At 41.7% G+C, this 24,273-nt stretch overlaps 1 protein-coding gene across 1 annotated transcript in view; it reads left to right on the plus strand.

The window, feature by feature from the left end:
- Nucleotides 1-24,273, plus strand: part of lrp1bb (low density lipoprotein receptor-related protein 1Bb) — a gene marked incomplete at both ends in the record, with an annotated part of 417,763 nt that overhangs the window by 318,184 nt on the left and 75,306 nt on the right. Inside the window, 14 exons of the mRNA XM_084179294.1 lie at nucleotides 318-510; nucleotides 4,146-4,271; nucleotides 5,075-5,203; nucleotides 7,542-7,661; nucleotides 8,745-8,858; nucleotides 9,137-9,286; nucleotides 9,507-9,629; nucleotides 13,922-14,041; nucleotides 14,746-14,874; nucleotides 16,772-16,894; nucleotides 17,124-17,264; nucleotides 17,576-17,763; nucleotides 19,280-19,463; nucleotides 19,724-19,809. Coding sequence (XP_084035420.1) covers nucleotides 318-510; nucleotides 4,146-4,271; nucleotides 5,075-5,203; nucleotides 7,542-7,661; nucleotides 8,745-8,858; nucleotides 9,137-9,286; nucleotides 9,507-9,629; nucleotides 13,922-14,041; nucleotides 14,746-14,874; nucleotides 16,772-16,894; nucleotides 17,124-17,264; nucleotides 17,576-17,763; nucleotides 19,280-19,463; nucleotides 19,724-19,809 — 1,926 coding nt within the window. The remainder of the gene's footprint in view (nucleotides 1-317; nucleotides 511-4,145; nucleotides 4,272-5,074; nucleotides 5,204-7,541; nucleotides 7,662-8,744; nucleotides 8,859-9,136; nucleotides 9,287-9,506; nucleotides 9,630-13,921; nucleotides 14,042-14,745; nucleotides 14,875-16,771; nucleotides 16,895-17,123; nucleotides 17,265-17,575; nucleotides 17,764-19,279; nucleotides 19,464-19,723; nucleotides 19,810-24,273) is intronic.

Genomic DNA, 24,273 nt, shown 5'->3' on the forward strand with positions numbered 1-24,273 from the left:
TCCATGAGACTGTCATTTTCTCTGCCAGCATCTGGGTTAAGCACTAACCTCGGGGAGGGGTGGGTGTGTGGGCTTTTCTGGACAGGGGTTGATGATGCAGTGATTCATTTCCAAGTGCAATCTGTTGTTTTTCAAACAAAAGCATTTTATGTTTAGAAGTGACAGATATGAAGTCTTTGAAAATCATATTGTGTTTAAGTAGAGTACAAGGATTTAGCTATGGCTTTATATTGGCACTGTAGACATACTGTAACATTGCATTTGATACCTGCCAAGTTCTGAATGCTTTAACTGATGTACTTCTTTGTAACTTACAGGTCATTGTGAAGTCAGGACCAGGAACGTTCTTTGGCCTGGCTATTTATGGGGAGTTTATCTTTTGGTCAGACTGGGCTCGCAGGGCCGTGCTGCGATCCAACAAGTACACAGGTGGAGACACAAAGGTACTGCGATCAGACATCCCCCACCAGCCCATGGGAATCATCGCTGTAGCAAACGACACCAACAGCTGTGAGTATTCTCCCTAGAATCACTTATGTCAAAGAGAAAGAGACTGCTTGTGAATGTTTTATTTGTATGTGTGAGTGTGTGGAAGCCTGTCCTGTGCATACACATATAAACACATATAATTGCTGTATAATAGGAAATGTGTGAGATAAGAATATATGTATTACTGTGAACAATGTTTGTTGGTGGTTTTCAGCTGTCATTGATAGATCTGTGGACTAGATAGATTTGCCTGCGTTTGTTTAATTTAATTTGGGGGTCTTCTCTTTGCTATAGTTCTCCACTTAAACAAGTCACATCACTTTATTTATCTACCAGGGCTCCTTCTCTTGATATGAAGAAAAAAGCATGATGAATTAGGATGGTCTTATTTAGCTGGGAAGAAACTAAAGCTGGCAACATAATGAATAAAAAGGTATCCCTGAGTTGAAGAGGAGGGCTCTGAAGTGTTGCATATGTAAGAACTAGGACATTGGGAGAAGGACTTAAGGGCGTCCCAACGGCTTGACTCCCTCTGTGAGGATGCTGAGTGGGACTTTTCCTTCTCATTTATTTCATCATCGCAAATGATTGCAGACATCACCCTCTGACCTCTCCGTCTTGCCAAAGGGATGAGTAACAACCTGCAACGTTGAAGGAAAAAATACTGCTCTTATTTCATGTGCCACTTAGCAGATACTTTTATCCAAAGCGATTTTACAGTACAGTTAATGCATGCATTTGTTGTACATGTATGGGATCCCTGTGGGGATTGTACCTACAAGTCACGCTCTTACATGTACCAACTGACCACTGTTCTTCTCACCATAGTTTTCACTTCCTCCTGGTTGTGAAATGTGAAGTGAATGGGAGAATCTCAATTGCATAGTCCTTGCGTCCTCTCTCCTCGCCTCTTTCTCAAAAACCATTGGAGGGGAGGGACCTCTGGCTTTCTCATCCAATGGGTTTTGAGAAGGAGGTGGAGAGAGGACGCGAGGAGTATGCAATTGAGATTCTCCCAATGTCTCCTTATCTTCATTAGTCTTCCTGTCTGTCTGTCCTCCTGTCCCTCTGTAATCAGATGAGGCCAACCTGAACCTTGGGGCTCTAGGAGCTCTTCCAGGGGCCTGCTGAGTCATCCATCCTCACACACACACACACATCCCTTACACAGACACTGATGCGTGAATGGGTTTGAGGGAAGGGAAGGAAAACTATGGTTCATTTGTCATGTATCTCTCCGGTGAGCGCTTGTGATACTGGCACTTTATCGTTTCCCTTCTCTCTGCATCCCTTGCTCTTTCGTTATCAGGGTGGATGGGACCTTACCTGCTTGTTCCTGTCACACTGACTGAGCTAATGCATCTTTTATGGTGGATTGGTGGGAGCTGGGAGCTGGGGGTTGTGACCGTTGGCCTTGAAATAAACTATGCTAATTGAGGTTTATCCCTTAATAAACTAGTGACGTTTAGTTTATTGGTCTTTCAGCATTACTAAATGTTCCTACAGTTGAAGTCGGAAGTTTACATACACCTTAGCCAAATACATTTAAACTCAGTTTTTCACAATTCCTGACATTTAATCCTAGTAAAAATTCCCTGTCTTAGGTCAGTTAGGATCACCACTTTATTTTAAGAATGTCATATGTCAGAATAATAGTAGAGAGAATGATTGATTTATTTCAGTTTTTATTTCTTTCATCACATTCCCAGTGGGTCAGAAGTTTACATACACTCAATTAGTATTTGGTAGCTTTGCCTTTAAATTGTTTAACTTGGGTCTGTCACGGAATCAGCCGAGGCTGCTCCTCCTCCTTGCTCGGGCAGGCTTCGGCGTTTGTCGTCCCCGGAGTACTAGCTGCCACCGATCGATGTTTCGGTGTTTGTCTTGATTGTTTTCACCTGTTTCCCATTATGTTACATTGTATTCCCTTTATAACCCCCTGTCTCTCATTGGTTATTGTGTGTGATTGTTTTCCGTGAGGTCGGCAGTGTTCGGGTGTATGCGTATTTTGTTCCTCCCTGTTTGGAAGTTTTGTTTGTAATGTTGATTACTGTGCAAGTAAAGTTCGTCTGCCAGTAGCTCGGTGTCCTGCGCTTGACTTCACTCACAGCATACACGTCACCCTGACCGGGTCAAACGTTTCAGGTAGCTTTCCACAAGCTTCCCACAATAAGTTGGATGAATTTTGGCCCATTCCTCCTGACAGAGCTGGTGTAACTGAGTCAGGTTTGTAGGTCTCCTTGCTCGCACACACTTTTTCAGTTCTGCCCACACATTTTCTATAGGATTGAGGTCAGGGCTTTGTGATGGCCACTCCAATACCTTGACTTTGTTGTCCTTAAGCCATTTTGCCACAACTTTGGAAGGATGCTTGGGGTCATTGTCCATTTGGAAGACCCATTTGCGACCAAGCTTTAACTTCCTGACTGATGTCTTGAGATGTTGCTTCAATATATCCACATAATTTTCCTTCCTCATGATGCCATCTATTTTGTGAAGTGCACCAGTCCCTCCTGCAGCAAAGCACCCCCACAGCATGATGCTGCCACCCCCGTGCTTCATGGTTGGGATGGTGTTCTTCGGTTTGGGACCCCCTTTTGCCTCCAAACATAACAATGGTCATTATGGCCAAACAGCTCTATTTTTGTTTCATCAGACCAGAGGACATTTCAACAAAAAGTACGATCTTTGTCCCCATGTGCAGTTGCAAACCGTAGTCTGGCTTTTTATGGCGGTTTTGGAGCAGTGGCGTCTTCCTTGCTGAGCGGCCTTTCAGGTTATGTCGATATAGGACTTGTTTTACTGTGGATATAGATACTTTTGTACCTGTTTCCTCCAGCAGTTTTACAAGGTTCTTTGCTGTTGTTCTGGGATTGATTTGCACTTTTCGCACCAAAGTACGTTCATCTCTAGGAGACAGAACGCGTCTCCTTCCTGAGCGGTATGACGGCTGTGTGGTCCCATGGTGTTTATACTTGCGTACTATTGTTTGTACAGATGAACGTGGTACCTTCAGGCGTTTGGAAATTGCTCCCAAGGATCAACCAGACTTGTGGAGTTCTACAATATTTTTTTCTGAGGTCTTGGCTGATTTATTTTGATTTTCCCATGATGTCAAGCAAAGAGGCACTGAGTTTGAAGGTAGGCCTTGAAATACATCCACAGGTACACCTCCAATTGACTCAAATGATGTCAATTAGCCTATCAGAAGCTTCTAAAGCCATGACATCAATTTCTGGAATTTTCCAAGCTGTTTAAAGGCACAGTCAACTAAGTGTATGTAAACTTCTGACCCACTGGAATTGTGATACAGTGAATTATAAGTGAAATAATCTGTCTGTAAACAATTGTTGGAATAATTACTTGTCATGCACAAAGTAGATGTCCTAACTGACTTGCCAAAACTATAGTTTGTTAACAAGACATTTGTGGAGTGGTTGAAAAATGAGTTTTAATGACTCCAACCTAAGTGTATGTAAACTTCTGACTTCAAGTGTTTATTGTTGATATTCAACATTCGGAATGGCTTTGACGTTACAATATACTGTAATAATTGCCACCTCACTTTGTCTTTTTGCCTTCTGTTATGTCTATAGCATCTGTTGTTGGTCTCTTGTTATGTCTATAATATCTCTGGTTGGCTGTGTGTTTTGCAGGTGAGCTGTCCCCATGTAGAGTCAATAACGGTGGCTGTGGTGACCTGTGTCTGTTGACCCCAGATGGAAGAGTCAACTGTAGTTGTCGGGGAGCACGTGTCTTATTAGATGACAACAAATGCATTTGTAAGCCATGACGTTTTGCCTTTTTAAACGACCATACAGTAAATAATCTTGCAATTCTCACAAAAAATATAATGTAGTTGATTGCTCTACATTAACAACTGATTAACTTAGTTTCAGTGGAGAATATACAATGAGTATACCAAACATTAGGAACACCTTCCTAATATTGAGTTGACCCCCCCCCCCCCTTTTTGCCCTCAGAACAGCCTCAATTCGTCGGGGCATGGAGTCTACAAGGTGTTGAAAGCGTTCCACAGGGATGCTGGCCCATGTTGACTCCAATGCTTTCCACAGTTGTGTCAAGTTGACTGGATCTCCTTTGGGTGGTGGACCATTCTTGATACACACGGGAAACTGTTGAGAGTGAAAAACTAAGCAGAGTTGCAGTTCTTGACACAAACCGGTGACCCTGGAACCTACTACCATACCCTGTTCAAAAGCACTTAAATCTATTGTCTTCCCCATTCACCATTTGAATGGCACACATACACAATCCATGTCTCAATTGTCTCCATGCTTAGACATCCTTCTTTAACCTATCTCCTCCCCTTCATCTACACTGATTGGATTTAACAAGTGGCATCAATAAGGGATCATAAATTAGCTTTCACCTGGATTCAGTCGGTCATGTTTTGTATACTCAGTGTATGTACTTCTGACATCAAGGTCATACTGGCACGGTTACAGCTAAGCTTAGTGCAGCTTCTGCTAACTTTGAGACCACAGCTAAAGTCATTATGGTAAGAGAATAAATCAACATTTGACTTGACTAAGCTAATTAAACAAGTCATCTACTTTTGCAGCCGAGAATTCCTCCTGCAACATCCACACAGAGTTTGAATGCGGAAATGGCGAGTGCATCAACTATCAGTTCACGTGTGATGGAGTAGCTAACTGCAAAGACAAGTCAGATGAGAAAATGCAATACTGTGGTAAGCAATTTATCTTACTGTATATCAGCATTTTTGTACTTCAAAATCTGCCTTTGGAAATCTCTCCCAGTGAACAAAAATATAATTCACTATCTACAATTATACAACGGGTGTGTCTAATCCTGGACACTGATTGGTTAAAACCTAATTCCAGCGAGTTACTACCGGCTAAAGCTATGACGTTGAAATGCCTATTTACTCTGTTACATCTCACTGCGCAATCCACTGTCTCATCAGCCCAGCCAGTCAATTTATAAACTTGATCTCCACTGTAAAAAGCATCTAGACATTATCTCCCATTTCATTTATACTAGCAATTGGTTTTCAATAGTGCCGATTTGTATAAACCTTGCTGTCTGTCTCTGACATTTGCAACATTGTTTCAGTATTAAAATTAGATCTCCAGCTGACCCATAGTAATGAACGTGTAGGGGTCGGGAGTTGGGATGAGACAGACAGGAAGGCAGCTTTTCACAGCCAGTCGAAATCATGAATCAGCCTAATTTTTATGGATATATACAAAGAAATGTCAATAGAAAAGAGGTCAAACGAAATGAAGTGCAGCTAGTTTGCAGTCTTTCCAGCTTCAGTTTGACGTGATTGTGTTAGGTGTGTTGTTGGCTAGCTCCTCTCAACAACAGTGTCCTGACGAAAGAGCAAATGTTCTATGCCAGGTAAAATTGCGCATTGTTAGCTCATTATGGATGTATCCAAATAAATGTCACTAGAAAACATCTTAAACAAATGCAAACACAGCTACTTTGTTGGTATTCTGGCTGCACTATTTCACGTGACTGTAAGTTAGCCGTAGTTGGCTAGCTAGCAAGCAAGGGATAAGAACGTTGTCAGCCAGTATAGCAATAGAACATTTAGAACGAACGACTGGGTCGTTAACATTGTTCTTATCCCTTGCTTGTATAAAAGTGATAATGCCCTCAAAGCCGGTGTTTGGCGGATATATTGGCAAGGTTTGCCGGCCCTCGACTTCATCTTGGGCCTAACAACTCCCGTGCCAATATATCCTCCAAACACCGGCTTCTCTGGAATGATCACTTAACTACATGCTAGCAAGATAGCCTGGTCACATCTTATGTGCTGTAACCATCCATATGGCATGACAACAATAGCAGGGTTGGCTACAGCACATATGACAACCATACACTCTTAGAAAAAAGGGTTCTTCGTCTGTCCCCATAGGAGAAACCTTTTTGGTTCCAGGGAGAACCCTTTTAGGTTCCACGTAGAACCCTTTTGGGTTCCATTTAGAACCATCTGTGGAAAGGGTCCTACATGGAACCCAAAAGGGTTCTACCTGGAAACAAAATGGCACGCCCCCATTCTCATCGACAGGGCTGTAGTGGAACAGGTTGAGAGCTTCAAGTTCCTTGGTGTCCACATTACCAACAAACTATCATGGTCCAAACACACCAAGACAGTCGTGAAGAGGGCATGACAAAGCCTATTCCCCCTCAGGAGACTGAAAAGATTTGGCATGGGTCCTCAAATCCTCAAAGTTCTACAACTGCACCATTGAGAGCATCCTGACTGGTTGCATCACCGCCTGGTATGGCAACTGCTCGGCCTCCGACCGCAAGGCACTGGGGCCAAGCTTCCTGCCATCCAGGACCTCTATACCAGGCGGTGTCAGAGGAAGGCCCTAAAAATTATCAAAGACTCCAGCCACCCTAGTCATAGACTGTTCTCTCTGCTACCGCATGGCAAACGGTACCGGAGCACCAAGTCTAGGTCCAAAAGGCTTCTTAGCAGCTTCTACCCCCAAGCCATAAGACTCCTGAACAGCTAATCATGGCTACCCGGACTATTTGCACTGCCCCCCCCACCCCATCCTTTTTACGCTGCAACTACTCTGTTTATTATTTATGCATAGTCACTTTAACTCTACCCACATGTACATATTACCTCGACTAACCGGTGCCCCCGCACATTGACTCTGTACCGGTACCCCCTGTATATAACCTCCCTACTGTTATTTTATTTCACTGCTGCTCTTTAATTATTTGCTATTTAAATTTGTTTCTTAAAAACTGCATTGTTGGTTAAGGGCTTGTAAGTAAGCATTTCACTGTAATGTCTACCCCTGTTGTATACGGCGCATGTGGCAAATAAAAAGGGTTCTTCAAAAGGACAGCCAAATAACCATTTTAGGTTCTAGATAGCCCCTTTTTTTTTTTTTTCTAAGAGTGTAGAAGAGCACATAGTGTGGGACTACGCCAGTTGTAATCTAGAGGACGACATGTGAAGAAAGTGACAGTAGCCTAAGGACTACCATTAGCATTTTGTTTGGAAGTGAACATATTTTGTTTTGTCATTTTGTCAGACAACAGGAACTGTAGGAGAGGCTTCAGGGCGTGCTACAACCAGCGCTGTGTGGCCAACAGTCGTTTTTGCGACGGGGTCGATGACTGTGGGGATAACTCAGACGAGGTCTTCTGTAACAGTGAGTATGGATAGAACGCTTAATCTCCCAGTCAATCCTGACGCCTCAGAAGGCAGGTCCCTCTCTGCTTACGCTCTCTCACTGTGTGGGTGGGTGGGTGCGTGTGTGTGTGTGCGGCCTTGCAGGCTCCACACTGGGCTAAGCCCATCTCTTTAATGAGCCCCAACATCACATAGCTCCTTGTACTCAAATACCAAGGACCACTCCTCAGAGACAGAAGGGGAGGATGTTAGGCACAAAATGTTCAGAAAATTATCATTAGATTGGCTCACTCTTCACGTTGTCATTTGTCATAATTTTCTACAAAATGATAAGTAATCATGCAAAGATGGCCCCTAATCGCCAGTGTTTGTATTTTCTATTCAAATCAAATGGTATTCAAAATCCAATTTGCTATTTTTTTTATTTTGTTTCTGGGGCTGTGATTCAGCTGCATGCAGTTGGTCTAGAGGAAAACAAATCTAGCACTGTTTAACAGGAACTTAATGTGCTTTAAACCTGAAACAAGACAATTAAGAGAGGCTGTGAGGCAGCAGTTCTCTAAAGATGGATGAAGCTTTCCAGGACTGTGATATCAGGCACATCTAGCTGTAATGTGTCTCAAAGCATGCAGTCGGTCCGGTTTTTAATGGTAAATAATCAACAGAACCCCTGTTAAAACGTTTAATTATATGCATCTAAATGAAAAGACCAAAGTAAATTGAGCAAGAAAACCCCTTCTCTTCACTAGAGCTATCAAATATAATGTCTCTGTAGGGTCTTAATATCTAATGTGTAGTGGTTTATTAGTAGGGCTCATAATAACAGACCATAAATGGCTTTCCCATAAACTAAATTATCATAAATAAGTCCTGAAATTATCATGTTTTTAGATTACTCATATGTTTTTTTGTTTGCTTTGAACTGATTCACACGCGCACACACACACCCCTGACATCCTCCCTATCCTAGATATTCTCCCTGAACCTGATGCTAAACACTACTGAGTCATCTACCTGTTTCACACTATTAAGCGCTCTCTCTCTCCCTGATGATTTAGCATCGGGCCTTTTTGAAGTGTTAATTTCCCTTTCCCTCTCTCAGATGTCACGTGTGTGTCGTCTGAATCATGCTGCCAGGATGGGAGCTGTATCACCAGCTCAGCCTGGTGTAACCAGGTCATTGACTGTGCTGATGCCTCAGATGAAAAGAACTGCAGTAAGTTAAGCCTTTTCAAGGTGTGGTGTGTGATGATCCAAAAAAGTGTTAGTTTGCAAACATGGTAGCCTGTTATCACCATTGATGGATCACTTGGGTTCAGTCATCCAGCATTATCCAGATTATATTTACAGTCTTATTACACAGGTAAAAGAGCAACTAAATGTTCAGTGTTCACGTGACTTTTACCTGTTTATACCTTATCCATCCAAATGCAGGAGAAGTGTTAGTGACTATTTGTAGTAGCTAATGTTTAGCTAGCTAATGTTTTTGTGTAGACCACACAGACTGCTCTGACTTCTACAAACTGGGAGTAAAAGAGAGAGTCTTCATTAGCTGTAACTCCACCTCACTGTGTATCCACCCCTCCTGGATCTGTGATGGAGCCAACGACTGTGGAGATTACGCAGATGAGACCAACTGCCAGGGTGAGTCTCCTCTCCTCTCGTCACCTCTCCTCCTCTCCCCATGCTCTCTGCTTAGGGAAGACAGATTGAGGAAGTCAGCTTCAACTAGAGAAGAGTTAGAGAAAATCATAAAACATACATTTGATTTCCTGAAGTGATTAGGCAAGCCAGATTTAGGGATTCTGAGAGAATCACCTCTAACACCCAGATGACTCTTCCCTTCCATTGTTGTCTGCCCTAGTTTCCCATGGGCAGAAGTGTGAAGATGGCCACTTCGCCTGCCCCAGCGGTAACTGCATCTCCAGTGTTTGGCTGTGTGATGGACAGAAGGACTGTGAGGACGGAGCAGATGAATTTCAGTGTGGTAAGGCTTTGCTATGTTGATGGTCCATTACATTACAAATATACTATTTATAAGACAGCTTGTCCGAATGACTTAAAGACATCTATAGGAAGCCACAAATCCAGTGTATTTATATGGACAGAAAGACTGTGATAACTTGGCCGATGAAGTTCAGTGTAGTAAGGGGTTGCTATGTTTATAAGACCATGTGGGTAGCGACATTACATTCCACTACAAAGAGACCATTTATTATTGGGTTTGTTTGAATGACTTCTAGACAACCACAGGAAGCCACAAATCCAGTGTTAGTCATGACAAATCAGTAATGATTAGAGTTAATTGTACGGTACGTCACAGAGCCATGTCTCTACTACAAGTTCTATTGTTCATCCTCATTGTGGGTTTAATTGCATTTCGAAGCTGTCTGCTAACCTACTTGTGGGTGTTGTAGAGAGAGTCTCTCTCCCGCCCAGATATTCAAATATAGCCACTTAAAAAGGACACTGTTTTTTTCCTGGCTTTGAATTAGCATATTCTACCTTTGTGTGTAACAATTAATTAATTAGCCATCAGTCATTGTGAGTTGTTACCAGAGATGGAAACATGTGGGTTCACTGAAAAGTGACTGACATCTAAAAGGATCACATGGAATGTTGCTTTCACATGGAACCCTCTTACCCACTCTCACCAGGGAAGACAAGAACAGTTCTAGCCCACCTCTTTGATCCTCTTTAATGTTTGCTAACTTACCATGACAAAGTAAAGGACTTTCCCATTAGATAGCTAGAGCATAATTGAGTCATGGTCTGGGTAAATATAATTTGCTATCAAACCAATGACTTATTAATGTACAGTGGGGAAAAAAAGTATTTAGTCAGCCACCAATTGTGCAAGTTCTCCCACTTAAAAAGATGAGAGAGCCCTGTAATTTTCATCAAAGGTACACGTAAACTATGACAGACAAAATGAGAATTTTTTTTCCAGAAAATCACATTGTAGGATTTTCTATGACTTTATTTGCAAATTATGGTGGAAAATAAGTATTTGGTCAATAACAAAAGTTTCTCAATACTTTGCTATATACCCTTTGTTGGCAATGACACAGGTCAAACGTTTTCTGTAAGTCTTCACAAGGTTTTCACACACTGTTGCTGGTATTTTGGCCCATTCCTCCATGCAGATCTCCTCTAGAGCAGTGATGTTTTGGGGCTGTCGTTGGGCAACACGGACTTTCAACTCCCTCCAAAGATTTTCTATGGGGTTGAGATCTGGAGACTGGCTAGGCCACTCCAGGACCTTGAAATGCTTCTTACGAAGCCACTCCTTCGTTGCCCGGGCGGTGTGTTTGGGATCATTGTCATGCTGAAAGACCCAGCCACGTTTCATCTTCAATGCCCTTGCTGATGGAAGGAGGTTTTCACTCAAAATCTCACGATACATGGCCCCATTCATTCTTTCCTTTACACGGATCAGTCGTCCTGGTCCCTTTGCAGAAAAACAGCCCCAAAGCATGATGTTTCCACCCCCATGCTTCACAGTAGGTATGGTGGTCTTTGGATGCAACTCAGCATTCTTTGTCCTCCAAACACGACGAGTTGAGTTTTTACCAAAAAGTTCTATTTTGGTTTCATCTGACCATATGACATTCTCCCAACCCTCTTCTGGATCATCCAAATGCACTCTAGCAAACTTCAGACGGGCCTGGACATGTACTGGCTTAAGCAGGGGGACACGTCTGGCACTGCAGGATTTGAGTCCCTGGCGGCGTAGTGTGTTACTGATGGTAGGCTTTGTTACTTTGGTCCCAGCTCTCTGCAGGTCATTCACTAGGTCCCCCCGTGTGGTTCTGGGATTTTTGCCCACCGTTCTTGTGATCATTCTGACCCCACGGGGTGAGATCTTGCGTGGAGCCCCAGATCAAGGGAGATTATCAGTGGTCTTGTATGTCTTCCATTTCCTAATAATTGCTCCCACAGTTGATTTCTTCAAACCAAGCTGCTTACCTATTGCAGATTCAGTCTTCCCAGCCTGGTGCAGGTCTACAATTTTGTTTCTGGTGTCCTTTGACAGCTCTTTGGTCTTGGCCATAGTGGAGTTTGGAGTGTGACTGTTGAGGTTGTGGACAGGTGTCTTTTATACTGATAACAAGTTCAAACAGGTGCCATTAATACAGGTAAGGAGTGGAGGACAGAGGAGCCTCCTTAAAGAAGAAGTTACAGGTCTGTGAGAGCCAGAGATCTTGCTTGTTTGTAGGTGACCAAATACTTATTTTCCACCATAATTTGCAAATAAATTCATGAAAAATCCTACGTGATTTTCTGGTTTTTTTCTTCTCAATTTGTCTGTCATAGTTGACGTGTACCAATGATGAAAATTACAGGCCTCTCATCTTTTTAAGTGGGAGAACTTGCACAATTGGTGGCTGACTAAATACTTTTTTCCCCCACTGTATACCATACATGTCATTGCTTCTGTCATCAAAGTGAAGAAGAAGGATCTTCCAAGAGCATTTGAGTGCCACTGAGGTGTTAAGACGTATCCTCACCTCACCTCTGTCACAGTTAGGCTTCAGATTTAATAAATGCACTGAACTACTGAGGAATTATTTCGTTTTGATACAATGGCCCACACAAATAACACTGTCATGTGTTAACTGTCTTGAAGAGTAAGATCATACTTGTTTATTGAAGTGAAATAAATTACAGTAAATTGTCTAAATCAAGGGACGAACGAGGTTTGGTAATCATATTTAAGGAATTACATGTTAACAGGGTGACTCATAGGAGACCGTTTTCATTTCATCTAACATTATGTGTACCATCAAAGGAGTGAAGAATACTTTCCCATTCATTTAGCTAAGTGCTTCATCATTGTTTGAATTTATTTGAATTAGAAATCATGGTATTGAGAATAAAAAACATACTGTAGCTCCTTTCAAAGCTGAGCAGAATGATGCTGCTGTCTGAATGGCATTCAGTCTGTTAATGTTTAGAATTGGCATTCTCAGGACAAATAGAATATATTCAAATCTCTCTGAGTTAATTACCATATAAAAAGCCAGCGCTATTGATAAACTACAGTAAAGGAAAACGGTTTGAAGAAAATGTCGTTATTTCACTGGAAATCCAAAATCTCACAACTGATTAGATGAAATACTTGTCATTGTAAAACGTCTGAGCTTTCCCTGTACAGTGAAATACCATGGAAGCCTAAGATATGAACTATTAGCATCTATTCAAAACTGAATGGGCCTTTGCGAGACTATCTGAAAGAGACAGAGGCACTGGATCTAGGCCCCCAAGGGAGGGTGGTTCTGTGAATTTAAATGAATCCCGATGTGAAGATATTTGTTCCTATTTGTATCTCCATCATCTGTGATTATGTCCAGTTCAACAGTATAAGACTTATTTTTGATTTACAGTGTGCAAAACAGTGTGACCTTGATAGGAAAAGCATATATGATCTATGAATAGACACCAGACCTGGGTTCAAATACATGAATATTTAAATACTTATTTTCTGTCTATTTTCAAATAATGTGGGCATATCAGCTACTTCTATTTGAAGTATTTTCAAATACATATTTCAAAATACATTATTTAATATACCTCTAGGACGAAACAGACCTGGGTTCAAATGCATGGAGTATTTAAATATGTGTATCTGTCTGTGTATTTTCAAATACATGCCCATACTTTCCAAGTGTATTTCCAAATACATCGCAATATTCAACTGCTTGTATTTTCAAAGAAAAAATATCCAAATACTTACAGTACTTCAAAATGTCTTTGGAAGTAATTAGAATGTATGATTCAGTATGTTACGAATTCCAATTCGTACAATATGTTACGAATTTGTTAGGAATTCGCTCTGGATGAGAGCATCTGCTAAATGACTAAAATGTCAAATGTAATGACATTATTTCAATCATATACCCCTTGGGCAACATTTGTTATTCTTCACATTTTTGCATTATGCAAAGCTCCAGTCATTTGATTTAGAAAATAAAAACGTAACTGTAAATGTTTTTTTCCTTTCATATTTGTAACCAGTCAGCTCCCCTTAAAACCCCTACAGATTTTTTATACTAAAAACTGAAGAATAGAAAACTCACAAGGTCTTCTATTTGGCTCCAAGGCCAGTCACCCTCTCTGAAAATAGAAAGGCTAAGGGGCAAATGAGAACAGTCACCTGTTGTGCTTTGATTGAAAAGAACTAGGCGACTTCTACTACAGTGTGTTGTTTTTGTCCTGTTTTTCTTTCACTTACGTGTTTTGATTTATGGCTTTGGGAATGTGCTGTTTCTCCCCTAGACTCCTCTTGCCTGTGGAACCAGTTTGCCTGCTCTAAGAACAAGTGCATCGCGAAGCAGTGGCTGTGTGATGGAGAGAACGACTGTGAGGACGGACTGGATGAGAGTGTGCAGATCTGTGGTAAGTACCCACGGTCATGTGGCAATACTTTGGGTGAAGGTAACATGTATCTCAAACATGCAGTTTGATACCAGTCTGACAACCTGATTACAACATTGTACAACATTGTTTTGAGATCAGTTGTAGACCTTTGAGTTTTAGACTAGACTATTGAAATTATGATAACACAGAAATGAAATTAGAGACAGATTAAAAATACTTCGACGAGGTGGTGAGGGAAAATTGATTTTTCATCATTATAGCCAAGAGGCAGAGCAATTTCACCACATAAATGAGATGTTACAATAATGAATTTCCCAATAAACAGAAATAACCATACAACAATAAATAGAACATGTTTGCTGGGAACAGTGGTATAATTGGATTGTAATGGAAATGTCAAGGCAATATTAATGAAATAGCCCTAAGCCTTTCCCTGCACTATTGCCATTGAAAGCAAGAAAGTGCATTTTAACCAGACAAGCATTATTGAGCAAAATTAGGATTTTGATTAATTTCATTGTATTGTCTCTGAGGCCACATAAAATGTAACAGATCTTATACAATATATGCCTATGCTTGAATGTAAGTGGCAAGAAGGGAATTGATATTATAATTTTTGCATCCTACATTGTAACTCATAGTGGTCTTAGGTTATAGTTCAGCTCAGTCCATTATGCGGTTTGCTTGACCTGTCCCCTTTTTCACCCTATTTGCCCCATCAGGTTTGGTGACGTGTGCTCCAGGGCTATTCAGCTGCCCTGGGTCCTACGCCTGTGTCCCCAAACGCTGGCTCTGTGACGGGGAGAGAGACTGTCCTGATGGCAGCGACGAACTGGCTGCAGCTGGATGTGGTAAGTTTGCAATGGCCCTCCATATTAATGTTAAATAGTAAAGATAGTGTTGTCTGTGGCTCTATCTGTTGGTGTGATCTTTTGTTGTCATTTATGTCAATGCTGATTGGGTAACACTTTACATTGTTGCCCCTATTACTATGTAGCTACACAGTAATAACTGTAGTAAAAACATACTAGTTAAATAGGTGCTTCTATGTTATTACATGGCAATACGGTTGTAGCGCTATCAGTTATTACACAATTGGAACAAGGAATGTGTAATTACACATCCACTTGCTGAAGGTTATTCTTTTTTTTTTTTTTTTTTTTTTTTTAGTCATTTAGCAGACGCTCTTATCCAGAGCGACTTACAGGAGCAATTAGGGTTAAGTGCCTTGCTCAAGGGCACAACGACAGATTTTTCACCTAGTTGGCTCGGGGATTAGAACCAGCGACCTTTCGGTTACTGGCACAACGCTCTTAACCACTAAGCTACCTGCCGCCCCCATGTTTGATTACTGATGTTATTACACATTTTCTTGTTCTACTATTTAAGGAATGTTTTGTAATTACACGTTTGAAAGTTACCTGTGAATTACCATGTTAATAACTCAAACCAAAATCTGACCTTGTTACATGTAACTACAAGGTGCCACTACCATCAAATTCACATGTAATACCACGATTAATAAATAGGCTAGGACCTGGTAACAACAATTGTAACAAGGCACACCCTGTCATTAACTACTGGTCATTTTCAATTAGTTTATTTATATTGTAAATATTGTATTTTCAGCTGTTTGAAGCTGGTGTACTAAACCGAAAGTAAAAGACGCAAAAACGAAAGTTGAGACCGGGAAGCATAGAAATAGAACAGATCTACCGCTTCTTAGACTTGCTTTCAATGAGAATGACAGATCTATAACTCACATTTCTATGCGGATTTGGTCGGGCTTTAATGTAAAGTGAAGTGACATTTTTTTATTACTTTGTAGTTACAATGTAACAATCTTTGCAAACAATAGGCTAACCAGGAGAAAATAAGGAGACAGGAAAACATTTTTAAATTTTTTACACTTACATTTCACCTTTGCACATTACAAACCTATGAAAACACGACAAATTAAGAGACCGAAATGGCATGTGGCTTCCATTTTGGCTGCAGAGGAGAGCGTGAGAGGTCGGTGTGATGTCACTTCCTGGTGACACCCCAGCATTCCTCTGACGGCTTGATTTTCTTCTTTTGAATGTGCAAACATACAATGTCAGTCACTAAATAGTGAACAAAAAAGGTTAACTAAATGTTTCATGAGTTGTTGTTTTTTACGATTTTGTAGAAGTTCGAGTTCACCAGGAATTAAATTAAAGTGAAATGAAAATACCTCCTCCACCCCCACCCCACTTCCTCCAGTGCCGACTCCATATTGTTGAGCATATGCATTGTGATGCCACATCTCTAGACTGATGATGTTGACTCATAGTGTAACCCTTCATGATAATTACAAGTATATCCTATGTAACTACATTGTTTTTACATTACACTTCATATAGATTTGAGCCAGGTCATAACATAGAAATAAACTAATTGAAAATTACCAGTAGTTAATGACAGGGAGTGCCTTGTTACAATTGTTGTTACCAGGTCCTAGCCTATTTATCAATCCTGGTATAACATGTGGATTTGACGGTAGTGGCACCTTCATTAGTTGTTGTTTTTACGATTTTGTAGAAGTTAGAGTTCACCAGGAATTAAATTAATATAGTGAAGCGCAAATACCTCCACCACCCTCACTCCACCTCCTCCAGTGCCGACTCCATATTGTTGAGCATATGCTTTGTGATGCCACATCTCTAGAGTGCCATGTTATTGTTGACTCATAGTGTAACCCTTTAACCATGCTTCTCACCCCACTAGCACCCAACAACACATGTGATGACAACTCCTTCCGTTGCCACAACAAAGCCTGCGTCCCCCCGCGTTTTGTCTGTGATCATGACGACGACTGTGGTGATGGATCTGACGAGTCACTTGAATGTGGCAAGTTGATTTGTTGCTTTGTCTTCATTACCTCACATAGAGGAATAACTGAGTAATAACATTGCATTATAATAGAGTTTAAACTCATTAAGACCTTACTGTAACAGTTAGAAATGAGTTGGAAGTAGAATGCCTTTACAGTAATCTAACTAGGATCTGTGATGTGTTGGCCCGTGTGAGTGTCAGTTAGTGAGGCTGCAGCGCTCTCTTTGTCTCTCTATCTCTGCAGAGTACCGGTCCTGTGGACCTGAGGAGTTTCGCTGTGGGGACGGCCGCTGCCTGCTCAGTGCTCAGTGGGAGTGTGACAGCTACCCAGACTGTCCTGACGGATCTGATGAGCTGCCCCTGAACCTCAAATGCCTGGCTGCAGGTAATGTAGTCTACTGTTGTTAGTACTTTCTGGCTGCAGGTAGTATAGTCTACTGCTGTTTGCCTAGCCGCAGGTACTGTCTCCTGCTGTTTGGTTCTCTCTACCAATCTATCCATTACTGTCAGCAGTCTAACTAAGACAGGATAGAAACCAAAGATATAAAGACAGTACGAGTAACATTTTCCGAATAGCATTAATCTGTGGATCTTGGAATCTTGAATAAAGTTAATCTAATTTACTAAGACGCAGATTAAATGATAACTATAGGAAATGCTTTTTACTTCACCATTGAGTTATAAATTACCTTCCAGGGAGTCTGTGCAACGGTTCCTTCTTCATGTGTTCCAATGGACGCTGCATCTCTGAAGGGAGTCTGTGTGACAAGAAAGACGACTGTGGAGACATGTCCGATGAGAAGAACTGCAACGTGAACGAGTGTCTGAATCGCAGAGTCAGTGGCTGCACACAGGACTGTCAGGAACTTCCTGTTGGATACAAGGTAGGAATCACCACTCTCGGGCTTTGATATGTAACTTGTACAACTGCACATGGGCCAGTATACTCAGAATCATAATCAAGATTAGGTTTCCTTTCCTCAGGTTTTATAAGTTCTAGATATCCCGTCCTTAGTTCTGTCATAGACAGATTGATAGGTGGACAGTTGTAACACACTGGAGGGTTTACAGGTATTACCAATAATAATGTAGCCAAAACAATAAACATTTTAAATAAGTACAGAACCTGAGTTTAATCAAGGAAACTTTATTGTTTCTGAAATGTTTTGTATGAATAAGCCTATAACACAGCACTGGTAAAGTGCCAACATTATTTTGTCCTTGTTTTGATTATTTAAATGATTGATTATGTTGTGCCTGAGGCTATATTAGGCTTACCCACACAAGCTAAAAACACACAAACACAGTCAAGCAAGCAAGCACAATCAATCCAACACAGAGTAAGGTTATACACACAGTACAGTAGTATCCTATCATCATATTGTACACACACCTATGCTATGGATACAAGTGATGAAAGATTAGTAAATGGTTTTGGGGAGGCTTCCGTGCCAGCTGTTCAGGGGCATGTTTGTTTGCTGGTCAAAGAGAAAGGCTGTGTCTCAAATGGCACCCTATTCCCTAGTGCACTACTTTTCACCAAAGTCCTATGGACGCTAGATAGGGAATATGGTGACATTTGAGCCACAGCCAGAGAGAAGGACAGTTCTGCTGAGTGTTCTGAGGGGTGACTATGCTATTCTGCTGTCTGGCCTGGATGCAGGGCACGGTCATCGCTCCGGGGTGACCCCACAGCCATCAGAGATGTCAGAATAACACACCCTGACCCTCACTTTGGGTTCTCCCCTTGCCCCCCTCCTGCCTCCCCCTCTTGCCCCCCTCTTGCCTCCTCCTTGCCCTCCTCTTGCCTCCTCCTTGCCCACTGCTCTCTGCATTACAAAGTGACCAACAAGGACAGAGTAAAAAAGTATTCACTGACCTGGCTGTCTAGAGACTGAAGCATAACAGAGCTGGATGACCAGAGAGCACATCAACAGACACCCCTAGCTCATTCATCCGGCCTGAACAGATAGATCAGCAGAAAGGCCTGCAAGGTTAGAACTGTAGATCAGAGAGGGATTTAAGCAGGGGCCAGTAACAGCTGATACAAGCACTTTGAGTTATTTTGGGCTGGAGTTGCAGAATGGCAGCAGTTTTCTTTTATTTTTTGTTGTTCTTGCGCCATGACGTTTATGTCATCATACTGATGCCAGTGTTTTTTATTGGTCTTGTGTTATTTTGTGAGTAGATGTAATGGCAAATTGAGAAGTTAGAGTTAAGTGAGTGTTGTTAAAAGAAAATGATGGTGCAATTGAAAATTGTAGCTGAATGTCCCTCTCTCTGCAAAGCATTTACTGTATCAACCAGCTGGTGCAATATCTTGAATAAATAGACTACAACTTGTTAAATTTGTCTCAACTAAAATATGCTCCATTACTTCTCTGTTCGTGTGATGATCAGTGCAAGTGTTGGACTGGATTCCAGCTGAAGGATGATGCGAAAACCTGTGTGGACGTTGATGAATGTTCCTCCAGCCTGCCCTGCAGCCAGCGTTGCATCAACACCTATGGATCATTCAAGTGTCTGTGTGTGGACGGCTACGAAGCCCTGGAGCGCAGCCCCAACACCTGCAAGGCTCTCTCAGGTAAGGCTATTCACGTCTTGGTAACTAGCTTGTAGTGTATTAAACTGCTGTCTGTCGGAATGGTTCTCTAGTGATGTACAGTATTTCACAAGAGATGTTCTAAAGGATGTTTACCTATTTTCAGAAATATCAAGCTTAGTACTGTAGAATACCGGTACTGTAGTCTGATGGAATGGTTCCAGTGACACATTGGATTCCAGTGTTTTTTGTTGTTGACCTTATTCTAAAGGACATTTATGATTATGTTCTCTTCCTTTCAGTGGAGGAACCTTTTCTCATACTGGCAGATCATCATGAAATCAGGAAACTAAGTGTGGATGGATCAAACTACACCATTTTGAAACAGGTAAGAGGAAACCATATATCTACAAGATATAGAAACCATATATCTACACAAGTGAACGTATTTGTTTTAAACTAATGCCAAAATATGCATACAAATCTTAGTCTGTCTGTCACTCTGTTTTGGAAAGATAAGACCGTCTCAGGGTAAAATGACAGAAACCAGAAAATCAAGTGCACACAATTAGATCTGTAACCGTATCTGGTTTGCATATATTTGTCCCTGTCAGTCAGATTACGTTGCTACTACTCTGCCATGTTGCATTTAGTTAAGATTTTACATTTTAGTCATTTAGCAGATGCTCTTATCCAGAGCGACTTACAATTAGTGCATTCATCTTAACATAGCTAGTTGTCGTTGTCTTGTTTCACATGTCCCTTATTCATCTGCTGAGTTTGACTGTTAATAACACACTGTTAGTGTGTGTGTATGTGTGTGAGAGAGAGATTAAATCCTCTCTAATGAGTCAAACAGGATCATGAAATGGAACCGTGAAACCCTAAATGGTGCAACAATTAAGATCCGTATAGTGACGCATCTGTTATAACAAGTGGCCCACAATCCTGGCCCTTTGAAAACACCCTCATTTAGCCCTATTAATACTCTCTGCCTGCAAAGTGAGTCATTACGTAAATCAGTTAAATGTAGTCTATTTAGTGTCTTTGTACTAAGTACTGACACTTTTTCGTATATCATTGCCTAACTGGTAGCCTAGCAGGTAGCCTAGCGGTTAAGAGTGTTGGGCCAGTAACTGAGAGGTTGCTGGTTCGAATCCCTGAGCCAACTAGGTGAATAATCTGTTGATGTGTCCTTGAGCGACTTACCACTCAACCCTAATTGCTCTGGATAAAACCATCTGCTAATTGACTAAAATGGAAACTGATAAATGTATGGTATATTGCATTTAGTGTCTTTGTGCAAAATACTGACACCTTTTCGTGGATCATTGCCTAAGCTAATTGATACATGTGCGGTATCTTGTTTGTGTTTCTTTATATTCATTTCAAAGTGCTCCAGGTTACTTAGATACAGGTATAGTGATTTAAAAAAACAACATTTTAGTCATTTAGCAGACGCTCTTATCCAGAGCGACTTACAGTTTGTGAATACATTTTTTTTTTTTTCATAATGGACTTTTTTACAGCAAAATGTTCAGTATGACCCCAGTACTTCACATTCCCATTTCATGGGAAATATCAGAAGCATCTTTAGCAGAGATATACTTGGTCTAGGTAGCCTTGCCTGACCTCGTTATGAAGAGGAGATGATAGTTGAGATGTTGTGTCAGAAGAGCCACAGCTGCTTACTACTTACAGTGATAGCTGTACCTTGAGGCATTACATTACATCATTTTGTCATTCTCCAGCTTGTCAACCTTCCAATTTCAATGTGATTCTTCACTCGCCCTCCCTGTGGGGGAGTCGACCTGCTCGTGTTGATTGGCAGTGGGAAATAGTGTTAGCGAGGTCCCTACAGAGAATCTATTTCAATCACGGTTAGGCCTCATCACCACTGTCATGTTAGCCACTTGAATCCCAGGTTCATTATATGAATCACACACTCTGAGAATAGAGTTTAACCTAGGGGAATTCTATAGGGGCCTATTGAGAATCATCTCCTCCTCCTGACTCTGTTGAGAGGCCTGGCTGGCCTCAGCAACAATCATTCACTTTAATCACTATGTTAGCATTAATGGAAGCTGAAGTGGGGGGGATCTGCATATGGCCGTCTCTACTAAGTAGCACCGCTGCATTACTGTCTGGCTGACACTCCACTGACCTCGTGTCAGTGTATCAAACCATTACATGTTCAATGTAGGTCATGCCACTAATGATTTTATGTAAATCTGAGATGATGATCCAATTAGCATGTTAGAGTTACATTCCATGTAATGAAAAGGGTTAATACTGTATCTGGGCTTAATCGCACTACAAATGCAGTCGAGTCATCTTACCATATCCATCATTTTCATACAATTAGGCCTACAATATACTTTATTATGCCTGATGATAGGCCTACTTTGGACCTCTGTCTTTCTCCCCCTTTGTATTATTAAATGTAAGAGATTGAGTCCGCCCATGTGCAGTGCTTTCCTCCAATGAGCTGTTTGGCCTTAAGAGCTGCTCTGTCTGAGAGTGAGAGGAAAGAGAGTGCTCCCCCAGAGAGGTCCCTAAGGACACTGGCGCAGGCTGTCTTTGAGGGTGTTGATGATCTGATGAAGATGTCTGGTACAGCCTGTCAGATTCTCCGACACCTTATCCTGGCACCTACCGTGCAGCTCAGCAGAGGAGGTGCAATTGTTTAGGGAGTGGTTCCTACCCCTGACAGGGGGTCTTCTGAACATGACAGCAAGAGATGTGCCTCACTCTTATTTCTTTGATAGGATAGGGCTTCTCTTGGTTGTACTTCAGTTTTCACTGGGTTTAAGAAAATAGCTGAAGGCAGTCACTGCATCTCGTGGGGAAAATTGTCCAAAATCAATATTGTTACTGAATATCACATCGAGCCACAAGGTTCGATTTTGGGTTCGGTACTGTTCAGTTTATATATGTAACCCCTTGGCAGCATTATCAGAAAGCACAGCATAGATATTTACTGCTACGCAGACGATACACAACTTTACATTTCTGTGTCAACAGAGGATTTTAGAATGTATTAGTGATTTAAATACTTGGATGGGTCACAACTTCCTCCGGTTAAATCAAGACAAGACCGAGGTACTTATTGTTGGAGCCAAAGCATATGTTGAGTCTTGACATTGTTTGGAACATGTGTATCAAGTTTTGTTACATTATGAATATCTGTGTGTGATTTAAACGCATTTATGTGCCAGACCACGACCAGGTGATTGTTTATTGGTCAGTAGAGGCCATGTTCTGTGAGAGTAGAGGCCATGTTCTGTGAGAAGCTAGCTTGGGAAATATTGAGTTGAGAGACCTTGGGCCATAGACGCTATATATAACGTTTTGTGCAGATCAGTCATTGGGTGCCAGAGGATTAGTGTTTTAAGTGTTTTTCACAAAATTCTAAATGTCGTCCTTGAGGCAAATCTGTTCCTTGTGAGTAGAGAGACCTATGTACCAAATTTCATAACTCTAGATCAAACATGGTGAGGGGCGTGACCTTTCAAAGTTTGCACAATCAATTGCTTGTTGTAGCGCCACCATCTGGCCAATTGGCATGGCATGAGAGGGTGTGGCCCATGGGCCTTTACTATCATGCCAATTTGCACCCTCCTAGGCCTTACCATCTCACAGGAATTTGTATTTTCCACCAAATCTGTGGAGAACTGGAATAATGAACATCAACAAATACAGAAGGGTGTCAACCAGCTTCGCTGCTTGGAACCCTAACTAAGTCTAAATGAGTTTACCGGCCAATATGTGTGGATTACTTACATCTGTGAATCACCCAGTTCCAAAGTCTCACTGAAGAAGATGCCCTCACTTACAGTATAAATACAGTGCTTTCGGAAAGTATTCAGACACCTTGACTTTTTCCACATTTTGTTTTGTTACAGCCTTATTCTATAATAGATTAAATGTTTTTTTCCCTCAATCTACACACACTACCCCATAATGACAAAGCAAAAACAGGTTTTTAGAATTTTTGTAAATGCATAAAAAAAAAAAATGAAATATCACATTTATGTAAGTATTCAGACACTTTACTCAGTACTTTGTTGAAGCACCTTTGGCAGCGATTACAGCCTAGAGTCTTCTTGGGTATGACGCTACAGGCTTGGCACACCTGTGTTTGGGGAGTTCCTCCCATTCTTCTCTGCAGATCCTCTCAAGCGCTATCAGGTTGGATGGGGAGCGTTGCTGCACAGCTATTTTCAGGTCTCTCCAGAGATGTTTGATTGGGTTCAAGTCCAAGCTCTGGCTGGGCCACTCAAGGACATTCAGAGACTTGTCCCGAAGCCACTCCTGCATTGTCTTAGCTTTGTGCTTAGGGTCGTTGTCTTGTTGGAAGGTGAACATTTGCCCCAGTCTGAAGGTTTTCATCAAGGATCTCTCTGTACGCTCCGTTCATCTTTCCCTCGATCCTGACTAGTCTACCAGTCCCTGCCGCTGAAAACATCCCCACAGCATGATGCTGCCACCACCATGCTTCACCATAGGGATGGTGCCAGGTTTCCTCCAGACATGACACTTTGCATTCAGGCCAAATAGTTCAATCTTGGTTTCATCAGACCAGAGAATCTTGTTTCTCATGGTCTGAGAGTCCTCTAGGTGCCTTTTGGCAAACTCCAATCAGGCTGTCATGTGCCTTTTACTGAGGAGTGGCGTCCGTCTGGCAACTCTACCATAAAGACCTGACTGGTGGAGTGCTGCAGAGATGGTTGTCTATCTGGAAGGTTCTCCCATCTCCACAGAGGAACTCTGGAGCTCTGTCAGAGTGACCATCGGGTTCTTGGTCACCTCCCTTACCAAGGCCCTTCTCCCCCGATTTGCTCAGTTTGGC

This window comes from Coregonus lavaretus (assembly GCF_964263955.1).
Source record: "Coregonus lavaretus genome assembly, chromosome: 16".
NCBI classification, from domain to species: Eukaryota; Metazoa; Chordata; class Actinopteri; order Salmoniformes; family Salmonidae; genus Coregonus; species Coregonus lavaretus.